At 37.5% G+C, this 12,155-nt stretch overlaps 1 protein-coding gene across 5 annotated transcripts in view; it reads right to left on the minus strand.

The window, feature by feature from the left end:
* ckap5 (cytoskeleton associated protein 5) overlaps window positions 1-12,155 on the minus strand; it is an 86,052-nt gene that overhangs the window by 28,064 nt on the left and 45,833 nt on the right. For 4 of the 5 annotated variants that reach the window (XM_062035469.1, XM_062035470.1, XM_062035467.1 and 1 more), the window contains 4 exons: window positions 7,678-7,798; window positions 5,645-5,730; window positions 1,649-1,759; window positions 1,008-1,130 (listed from right to left, as the gene is read on the minus strand). In XM_062035469.1, the coding sequence (XP_061891453.1) occupies window positions 1,008-1,130; window positions 1,649-1,759; window positions 5,645-5,730; window positions 7,678-7,798 (441 nt within the window). The remainder of the gene's footprint in view (window positions 1-1,007; window positions 1,131-1,648; window positions 1,760-5,644; window positions 5,731-7,677; window positions 7,799-12,155) is intronic. The other variant, XM_062035471.1, reaches the window with a different exon arrangement.

Raw genomic sequence — 12,155 nt, forward strand, 5'->3', positions numbered from 1 at the left:
CCGGACTGTTGAACAACTTAAGCTGTACATCAAGCAAGAATAGGAAATAATTCCACCTGAAAAGCTTCAAAAATTGGGCTCCTCAGTTCCCAAACGTTTACTGAGTGTTGGTAAAAGGAAAGGCCATGGAACACAGTGGTACAATTTTGCAATCTGTTGCTGCCATTAAATTCTAAGTTAATGATTATTTGGAAAAAAAAAAAATACATTTCTCAGTTCGAACATTAAATATCTTGTCTTTGCAGTATATTCAATTTAATATAAGTTGAAAAGGATTTGTAAGTCATTGTACTCTGTTTTTATTTACGATTTACACAACGTGCAAACTTTACTGGTTTGGGGTTTTGTACTTGTATGCCTTTTTACAGCATTTCTCGAGTTTTGTAGCTCAATGTGAGTACAAATAGAGCTATGGATAAGCGAGGTATGGTTTGAAACATTCAGGAAGTATTCACAGTGCTGTCAACACTGCCTTCTCCCGCCCACTGCACAATAAGAAGATTAACCAAAAGTACATTTTTTTATTATTCCTTAATTATTGTGGTGACTTGGCTGTTAGTTTAAGGAGTTTTGTGATTTTAAAATGGGATTGCACCACAGGGCTAGTGACAGTGTGTGTGCGCGTGTCGGCAGGTGGGCTGCAAAAGAGGACAGTTCAGCTAGTTGTTTTGGCTTTGTTAACAAGGGATAGTTGATCCATCACCCCCTTGTTATGTTTGTTTAATATACAGTACTGTACAGCACTTTATATTGTGTTTAAAATGTACAAACCTTTACAAAAAAATGGACTTTTGTCAAAGCTGGAACTCGTATTCTTATTTACATAGTTTCTTGTAGAAACATTTGACAAACTTTTTACGAATCCTGTTCAAGAAAATTATGAGGATGGAAGTTGTCATTAGCCATGTACTGAAACCCTCATATTAGACAAACAATATGGACTGTAGATTTCACCCTGATTCTGAAATATTTGCACCTTATTTTGATTATGGCAATCAATCAGTTACCTTCAGTTGTTTCTCCTCTTTTATCCTCTGCTCCTTAGCATTAGGAATAAAGGTAAAGAGAGGTCCAGACTTATCTTCATCATCTTTTATGCTTTTGGCGGCAGGCTTCTTATTAGAAGCACCCTGACAAGGAATGCAAGATTAAGATGTTAGACAAATGTTTTCATATCAGATAAACTGTGGTTCACAGTGTAAAAAAGAAATAGCAAGTCAGTGAGAGACAAAACAAGTGAAAACAAAACACAAATTAGGTGTTAAATGCTCCAGACTTGCAGGCATGCAGTGGAATGCTGCAAAAACCATGTGAGGTGTTTGCTTGTTTTCCATTTTTATAAGCATGCATCTACATCTTTGTCAGCAGATTCATTGAGCTAAAAAGTGTGGATAGGTTAGATTTCACCTACAAGAGAGAAGTGTGTTAGTTTAATCATACATTTGAATACTAACAAAACCATTAGTGATAACAGTTGGACGGAGTAAACATGAGGCCACGGGCTCTTAGAAAGGATGGAGACTTGTTTGCCATCAAAAAGTGGTCCACGTCTGCTGGACTATAGCCCAAACTACAGAGCTCATACGACATTTCATTAGTAGATCTAGCAACTACTGTCTCATTAGGAACCCATCTGTTCCAAATCTACCTGTTGACTGCCAGCAGCAGTCTTCCCTTTGTTGAGGGGCTTTTTACTAGCATTATTGTCCTTGTCCTTGGAGGGAGGGGTAGGGTCAGGGTCCTCAGGGGCAGGGGGGTGCTGAGCGAACAGAAAAACCATAGCATGTTGACAAATCAGTCAAGAACTGACTGATGAGTAACAAATGATGTACACTCATGTACAACATAGGTCCACGAGCGGTAACTCAAATATAAACGTGAGATGTGTGGTGAAAAGATTTGATGTCACTATATAGAAAACCATCCAATTGCTAACAGGGCATTTTAAATATATAAATGAAACCTCTACAGCAACTAAACCTTTAAATTAGAATTCTAGAAATTCCCTGATTGAGGGAATTGGTTTTCTACAGGTTTAAACTAATCTAAATGTGTTTTAAATACAATCAATCATCTTCCTGCATTTGTTATCTCAAGTCTGAATTTTCCTCAAAATCTTGGGGCCCAAAACTGATGTGTTTTGTTTTATTTGAATGGTTTGGAATTTATCCTCCAAAACTGACATTTTACTGTATGCTCCTATAATATTGTCTGTATTATATACAATATATAGGCCTGGGCAATAAATCGATTTAATCGATAAATTTAATTTTTTTGTTGCAGACATTTTAGAAAATAAAACAATTTATGTTTTCCTCTTCTTGCGCCGACAATTTTTTTTGCACCCAAGAGCTTTTGCCTTGCCCATTATTTTTCTTAGGGAAATACACACACACACATAGCACAACATGGCAAGTGCTATAGCAAAAGAGAGTGAGACGTTTCTTCCAAAAAAAATAAGTGTTTTCAGTGGTTTGGTTTTGCGGTAACAGGCGTTGAACAAATGACTGCATGCTGCAAAGTTTGTTTTAAAAAAAGAAGCAACTTTATTGTCATTACGCAAGTACAACAACATTTTATTTTCAGCACAAACCCGTTCAAACAGAACAGGAACGCTGATGGGTCCTCACTTACGGCACCCCATAACTCTACAGTCTAAAGATAGCAGCATAACAAACTTATTCCATCATCTGAAACATAAGCATCCAGCCGAGTGGGGGAAATGAAACTCTTTACAAGGTGAACAAGAACATAACGAACAACTTCTGCTAAATGCAGCTTAGTGTGGTGAAGTCATTTATACAAGGTACCATGCATGATGAGAAAGCACAGTGGAGAAAGATGACTAAAGCGGTTGCTCTGCCCGTTGCTCAAGATGTGCTACCCAAACAGTGGAAAAGCCTGCGTTTATCCACTAAACTACAGCAACCTCTCAATGCTACATTTTTATTTACAGAATAACTTTTTTAAGACAGATGATTTAAGTTTGTACTTTAACAACTCCAAATGTTGAGGTTTATTTATTTGCTTGCAATATGCTACATTTTTTGTTTACAGGAGTATTTTGTTCAATACAGAAGTTTTGCCTCCCACAGGAAGCTCTATAATAAACTATTTGATTAGAACAATGCATATTGGTCAACATATGAGCAAAAGCATCACAGTAAATTTGCCAGAATTAGCTACAATTAGGGCTGGGCGATATATCGAATAAACTCGATATATCGCGGGTTTGTCTCTGTACGATATAGTAAATGACTATATCGTGATGTTCGAGTATACGTTCTCACGCAGTTGCTTTTAGCTGCGGGCATTACACTACAGGCATTTCTCACTCTTTGTTGTCTCTCCTTCTCACTGAGACATAAAACGAGCACACCTTGTTACATACGTCACATACTGTCACGCGTGCAACATGACCTTGCACATGACATGAGCAGAGAGGTAGCGACGCGGGTAACATTAGCTGTGGTGCTAACGGTGCGGTGCGAGTGGTAATACGAGAGAAAGAAGCTGCAAATCTGGTAACAAATGAAGGAATAATTAATTTCCAAGAAAAACAGCACGGGGTCCATTGTCTGGCGGTAGTTTGGCTTCAAGCGGAAATATGTCGAAAAGACAACCGTAATATGTCAAGTATGAGGCAAAGCGTTGCTACAAAAAGTAGCAGCACTGCTAATTTGCAGCATCATTTGAAAAGTCCCCCGCTAGAGAATAAGGAGTTCTTGAAACTCCGCATGTCAACATCTCGGCCGGTGCCACACCCACAAAATGCCCAAGCAACCATTTCCACATCAACACCGTATGAAAAAACTAGTCAACAGAAGGAGATAACATCCGCAGTAACCTACCACATAGCGAAGGACTTCCACTATTTGATTTACTATTATGCAGCTCATTTTTATTTGACAGTTATTAAAATATCTTGTGTGACATCATGCACAAAAGTGCACTTTATTAGTTTTAAACTATTGTAGTGTTGTTTGCGGACGACCGCACAATGTAGAAGACATACAAGATCTTGTGAACAAGTTTGCAGCAACAGCTAGTCAGTTCAGCCTCAAAATAAACATTAAGAAAACGAAATGCTTGTACCAGTCACCCAAGTATGACCCCACATCCTCCCTACCAGGGAAGGTCTGTGTCATGGGAGACACACTTTTGCAATGCCGGACATTCAAGTACCTCGGAAGCACAGTGACAGAAAATGCCAAGCTTGATGATGAGATCAAACTGAGGATGGGGAGAGCGAGTGCTGTGCTTGGGAAATCAAGGGAAAGACTGGAACAACAGGCATGTCTCTATTTGCGTCAAGTGCAAGGTGTACAGAGCAACTGTGCTAGCTACACTTTTGTACGGTGCTGAAACTAGGACCCTCTACAGGTTGCAAGTCAGAAAACTTCCCGCCTACATGATGCGCCACCTTCGGACCATTATGGGCATCTCCTGGAGAGACAAAATCCTGATCACAGAGGTCCTAAGTCATACTGGACTGCCATCGATGGATGACATCTTAAACCAAACGAACCTGAGATGGGTCGGGCATGTAGAGAGAATGAGTCACGAGCGGCTCCCTCTGCATCTGCTCTACTCACAGCTGGAGGAAGGGAAACGAAACCGAGGGAGGCCAAGGCTACGGTACAAGGACACCGTTAAACGGAATTTGAGGGAACTGAAGATCGACACTGCAACCTGGCAGCTGAAGGCAAAAGACTGAGTGAGGCTGAGTGGGGGACTATGATCCGACCGAAATGAAACAGTCATTGTCACGCCCGACAGACTGCTATGATGTGATGAGTGGCGTTCTGTACAAAAAGTACACTTTAATTTAGTGTTGTTTAGATATGTCATCTTAGTGATGACTCATGCACAAAAGTGCACTACTAGCTTGACAATCTTGCACTTTCTGTTTTGGAAATGACATGAATGTTTGTGCCACTTCTTAATAACTGTTTAATAAATACAGTTTTGGTAAATTTACTTTGTTGTGATTTCCCTCTCTGCATGAAAGTTTAAAATAAGCATATATTAATGCAGTATTAACAAGAATGTTTTAATGTAGACAACATAGAAGCATCATACTGCTGTGATTATATGCATCAAGTGTTCATTCAAGGCTATGGCAAAATATCGAGATATGTATCGTGTATCGTGAAATGGCCTAAAAATATCGAGCTATTAATAAAAGGCCATATCGCCCAGCCCTAGCTACAATAGCTAAATTTAATCTGTTTAGTTTTTTGAAAATTATTTAATAAAAAAATATAATATATGTCTGTTCTAAAATGAAACCACTTCATAAAGATTAGACTTTTGCTAAAAAAAAAAAAAAAAAAAAAGTAAGATGCAGTGTGTGCAGTACACAAGTTTTTGATCAAATAAAAAAAAAACTTGCTTTGAATTATCGTGGTCATTTGTATTCATTAGTTTATTTAAAAATTAGGGGAAAATGAGAAAAACATTGTAAATCAATTTTTTTTGTGAAAAATTGGAGATTTTATTTTTAGGCCTTATCGCCCAGGCCATATATTTAATATTACAATATCACTAACAAAATATACCAGCCAACAGCATTTGGATTAAAAATAATCATCACAAATGTTCATTAGTTATGTTTAAAGCAGGTGTTGACACAGACACATACCTTCTTGGCAGAAAATCCCCCCTTGACCTTTTTAGATTCAGGTTTATTATCGACAAAGTCCTCACTGGATGGCTGAGACCTGGAGGCTGTAGAAAATGTGACATTTGTGAAACTAAACGAATACCAGACTGTCAATGCACAATGTTATTAAATGCTAGTTGTCTTTTATAGGACATAGCATTTAAAATTTAAAATTCAAAATTATTCCATGCAATTATGAAGAATGTGTAGAAGTAAAAACAATTAAAAACAACACCAATAAAGGGAAGTAGAAATAGTATATTCATTATTAGGTATAATAATTAGGGCTACGACTGAAGATTAATCACATCCAGGTTAGGGCCTAACCTGGAAGAGGCGTGCATTGTTACATGGTCTGTGATCAAAATGAGAGGCGGCCAATTTCGCTTCATGACAGAACTTTAGATACAACTAAGGTGTAACTTGTTGGTATTGCAGCGACAAACGTTCTTATCAACAGTGCACATCAAGTTTAAAATACCATATGAAAGTGAAATCCTTACTCGAGGAATGCGCTAGCAAGAAAGCATCAACAACAAGCAGAGGAGAATGTTACACTGGCAGTTTATCTGCATCAATGTTGTTAACAAAAGTACCACATTTATGTTAAACATATGCCTTTGCTAAACGGACAGCCACCACGTGTAGGACACCTAACATCTATGAAAATAAAGTCCTGCAAGAAGGTGTCATTCATATCACCACAGCTGATCTGTCGTACAATACCTTGGAGAGGCACAAATATAGCAGGGATACACCAATTGTACTACACAAACAAGAACATCAAGTTGAAACTACCAACTGAATGTGAATTTATTTTGCTTACTGGAGAACATTGGACATCTGTAAGTAACCACAACGAGCTGAATTGTACCATAAAAAAAAAAAAAAAAGATAAGCATTGTCATATGAAGTAAACAAATTCAAACAACTGGGGTGTCCAGTTGTTTGAATTTGGACGAGGGTGTCCAAACTGCGGCCCAAGTGAGACATCACAAGTTTAACAAGAACATTCATTGGCCCGTAGCATGCTTTTGTCTAAATTGAATCCACTGTGGATTGACCAGGAATGAGATTGCCACCCTCTTGTGGGGGAAGATAGAATCATCGGTCAATGACCACAAATCTAATTTGTAAGTGACTTGAGTACAGTATCAATATACATGACCAAATCCAAACAACTTTCTCCACTCATGGTGTAAATGAACTACAACCAACAAATAAAGTCCACACACGGTCGTACATAAAACACCTCCTGCTCATTGAACATTGTGGAAATTATAAAACATGTATATACAATTTAAAATTACACTTGTATAAATCCATTACAGTCCATGATGGGTGATACACAAAACACTCTCCACACTTAATGTTTGGTGCATTTTAGCCGCTTGATATTTCTGATTGATTGCAAAACTGTAAGGAGGTTGTCAGGTAACAGGAAACAAGGTAGGAGTCAAACTTCCACATACTCTTAATATTCAATGTTTTATTGTTTATACTTCATATTGCACTGTCGTCAGGGTCTGGGGGTTGTTGAAGTAGTTGAAGTTTTGTGTTGTTGTTCAGTCTGTTATAGGTTGCTTTAATCAATGCAAACTGAAGTGTTCATTTGGTACAAAAGAATGTTACGCCCCAATCAAGCTCTGCTGTGTGGCAAAAAAGCATTGTGATCGCAGATTATTAGTAAAACAGCTGCTTAAACGTGATCACAGATCAGACAGCAAAGAGTTGTAATAAATAAACAACTCAAGTTAGTGCAGTGATTTTGATATCAAATTTATCTAAATGCTTATTTAATTACATCACATGTACTTTTTATATCTATACAAGTACTTGATTGCAGTAATAAATTAATCTGTAAACAAGCATGTTTATAAAATATATTAAACATGTGTAAAACAAATGATTATTCAAGTAACTTGGGCATTTACAAACATTTAAACTTTAGGTTTTAAATATAATAAAAGAAAGAAAAATAAGTTAATATAAAATTGTCTTGTTATACATACCTGAAGCAGATCTACTTGTCTCTCCTTTTGCTCCTCTAGTTTTGGCAGGAGCTTCAGGTTTAGCTGGCATCACTGCTCTGGCCTTTTCTAACGCAGCTACAACTTGGTCCTTAGAAGACGGCTAGAGGGACAGAAGAAGAAGTATTTATTTATTTCAAACCGGCACAGTACAACAACACACATTTTTTTTTACATTTTGGCAGAGACATTTATGCAAGGCTTGAAAAGGGGTTGGATGAAGCAGATGCTTATAATATCCCAACCCCTCTCACTCATTCCACATTTAACATAAACAATATAATACAAGAACAATACTATACAAACAATACAATAGTACCATTGTTACTATGTAACAATACAATAGTACCACTGTTACTATGTAACAATACAATAGTACCACTGTTACTATGACCACACCCACACCCCCACACCCACACACACACCCACACCCACACCTCTCCCATCGCTCTGTGCTGAGGGAATCACTCTCATTCTTCCTCGTACTTATTTTTTAAACAGTGTTTTAAATTGAATCATGTTAGAACAAGTTTTTAACTCATCCCCTGAGTTGTTCCACAGAGTGACTCCACGCACTGAAATGCACATTGATTTTAAAGTTGTTCTAAATTTTGGCAAATATAATTTGTCGTTTCCTCTTAGACTAACTATGGTGAGCATCTCTATCCTGGAATAGGTTCTGTATATTGGATGGTACAGAGTTTTGAGATGCCCTAAACATAATTTGAGCAGTTTTAAAGTTGATCACATCGTGCTGTTTAAGTTGCTTTAACTCCATGAATAGTGGATTTGAATGATGTCTGTAGTGAACATTGGACACAATCCTTCTTCTCGATACCATTAGTAATATTCTCTATTAAAGGCCTACTGAAAGCCACTACTACCGACCACGCAGTCTGATAGTTTATATATCAATGATGAAATATTAACATTGCAACACATGCCAATACGGCCGGTTAGATTAGTAAAGTGCAATTTTAAATTTCCCGCGAAATATTCTGCTGAAAACGTCTCGGTATGATGACGTTTGCGCGTGACGTCACGGATTGTGCGGCCATATTGGGACGCCATTGTGGCCAGCTATTAAGTCGTCGGTTTTCATCGCAAAATTCCACAGTATTCTGGACATCTGTGTTGGTGAATCTTTTGCAATTTGTTTAATGAACAATGAAGACAGCAAAGAAGAAAGCTGTAGGTGGGATCGGTGTATTAGCGGCTGGCTGCAGCAACACAACCAGGAGGACTTTGAGTTGGATAGCAGATGCGCTACCGTGAGTATGCAGCTTTGGCTTCCAAACATTGATCGCTTGCCCGTACGTGCGTGCCGCTATGTGCATTTCACGTACGTAACTTTGGGGAAAGATATGTGCTGTATGAACTGTACAGAGGTGAACGGTACTTTGGGCTGTGGGATTGAGTGTGTTGTGCGGGTGTTTGAGTTGTATTGGTGGGTTACATAGACGGGAGGGGGGAGGTGTTTGTTATGCGGATTAATTTTGGGCATATTAAATACAAGCCTGGTTGTGTTGTGGCTAATAGAGTATATACAGTATATGTCTTGTGTTTATTTACTGTTTTAGTCATTCCCAGCTGAATATCAGGTCCCACCCGCCTCTCACAGCATCTTCCCTTTCTGAATCGCTTCCACTGCCCTCTAATACTTCACTCTCACTTTCCTCATCCACAAATCTTTCATCCTCGCTCAAATTAATGGGGTAATCGTCGCTTTCTCAGTCCGAATCGCTCTCGCTGCTGGTGGCCATGAGTGTAAACAATGTGCAGATGTGAGGCGCTCCACAACCTGTGACGTCACGCTACTTCCGGTACAGGCAAGGCTTTTTTATCAGCGACCAAAAGTTGCAAACTTTATCGTCGATGTTCTCTACTAAATCCCTTCAGCAAAAATATGGCAATATCGCAAAATGATCAAGTATGACACATAGAATGGACCTGCTATCCCCGTTTAAATAAGAACATTTCATTTCAGTGGGCCTTTAAATCACTTAAAGCTAATGAAGTTGACCTATTTTGTCGGAACCCATATTGACAATCAGATAATAATGTGCTTTTCAATGAAGTCACGAAGTCTATTATCAAATCATTTTTCCAATATTTTTGACAACTGTGGCAGAAGGGAGACAGGCCGGTAAGTTGTGAAGTGGTGTTCTCCAGATTTGAAGATGGGGATGACTTTTGAGAGTTTCATTTGTGAAGGAAATTGTCCAAGTTGAAAAGATAAATTGCAGATGTGTGTGAATGGTTTGATGATTTCTTCCGCTACGTTCCGGACCGTCCTCATGTCAAGGTCATAAATGTCACGTGATGTTTTGTTCTTGCTTTTCTGAATAACCTCTAAGACTTCCTTTTCGACAGTCGGAGTAAGGAACATCGAATAAGGATTTTTTTTCAATAAGTTCCATGGGCTGTGCATCATTAATTGGGATTTTTTTTGCCAGCTCAAGCCCAATATTAACAAAAAACATATTGAAGCCGTCAGCAATCATCTTCTTGTCACTTATGATTTGGTCGTTCTCAACAAAAAACTCCGGATAACAAGGACTGTTTGAACCATGCCCAATAATTGTATTTAATACCTTCCAAATTCCCTTTATATATATTTATTTTTGGATTAATAGTTTGGTGGTGTATTCTTGTCTGCTTGCTCTTAATATGCTGGTTAATTTATTGTATTATGTTTTGTACTTTTGTTCTATTTCTATGGTTTGATGCCTAAAAAAAGTCCTATATAAATAATTTTTCTTTTTGCAAGCGTTTGCAAGCCCTTTGGTTATCCATGGAGTTTTTGTGGAGTTAGTTATAGTGCATTTTTTGATGGGGCAATGTGTATAATAAAGTGAGAAAAAAATGTCATGAAATAAATTATAAGCTGCATTTATATCTGACGTTTGAAAAACAGAATCCCAGTTTTGTTTCGCTAAATCATTCTTAAGTGCTGTTAATGATCGTTCTGTTGTGGCTCTTCGATAATATTGACTATTTACAGGTTTGGATGTTTTGCAGTTAATATTGTACACCATGAACACTGGTAAATGATCACTGACATCTCTCACTAACAAGCCTCCAGTTACAGTCTGATCTACAATGTTACAGAATATGTTGTCAATAAGTGTGGTGCTGTGTGTTGTGATTCTTGTGGGTCGTGTGATCAGTGGGAATAAGCCCATGGAGAACATGGTGTCAATAAATTCTGCTGTGTGTTTGTGTTTATTAGGATTCAAAAGGTTGATGTTAAAGTCACCACATACTATGTATTTTTTGTTTCTCTTAAATAATTTTTCCATCTATTCATTAAATATTTTCAAGTCGGATCCTGGTGTCCTATAAACGCAGCTTACAATAATGTGTTTCCTATTTGAAAATTATAATTCCACAGCGACGCATTCGAAGAGTTCCTCAACAGCTAAACACATATCATTTACAATAATACAGCTGATATTTTTGTCCACATACAGAGCCACATCTCCTCCTCTCTTATTTTTACGGTTGGTGAAAAACATTTCATACCCATTTAATTCAAACTCATTACTTGTATTCTCATTCATCCATGTCTCTGAAATACCTATAATATTAAATGGAGATTTGAATTGATTGAAATAGTCCTGGATATCATCAAAATGAGAGTATAGACTCCTGCTATTAAAATGTATTAGAGATATGTTATTATCTTGCATAAATGTTTTATCAAATGTGACGTCGGTATAATATAAACAATCATTGTTGGTGTTTTGAGGAGCATTTCTATAAATCGTTGTGATTTGTAGTTGATGTGGTCTGAGAAACTGATCGATTCCAAATTGTGGGAGTTTATCAAATCTTAATTCTCCTCTATTTCAGAGGGAGAATTCCCTATCAGAACTATGCATATACAGTTATTTCAGAAACATGAAAAGAAGATGTGATCATGGTCAGATAAATCATTCCTCTGTTCATGAAACATGAACAAGAGAAGAGGGCATATGGTCAAGAACTGTGGGCCACAAACACACAACACAAACATGCACAGAACAACCGCACAAATCAAGCAAACACATAAACAATCCCTCATCCACACACACAGAAACATACACTCACACACTGCAGGCAATGAAATAAACATGGAAAAACAAACAAAAAGCTCCCCCCAAGAGCTTCTAAATATCCGATCGCAAAAGTAAAAAACTAAAGAAGTAATATTGACAAAAATATATATATATTATATATGTATGAGGCGTGGTAAGTATTACATATTTAATATATAAATGCAAAAATAGTTTCCTAAATAATTCCCATTCATCACACCATTTTCATAGTTAGGTTCGGATAACAAACAGAAAAAACAAAACAAAAAACTCTTATATATCTTTTATGTGTACAAAATAATATTGTGGTTTAGTAAAAACAGTCACGTGGCAACATGACGCGTCAACGACTCAGGAAGTAAACAGATCAATGCCTGCAAG

The sequence above is a fragment of the Entelurus aequoreus genome, linkage group LG24, assembly GCF_033978785.1.
Source record: "Entelurus aequoreus isolate RoL-2023_Sb linkage group LG24, RoL_Eaeq_v1.1, whole genome shotgun sequence".
Taxonomy (NCBI): Eukaryota; Metazoa; Chordata; class Actinopteri; order Syngnathiformes; family Syngnathidae; genus Entelurus; species Entelurus aequoreus.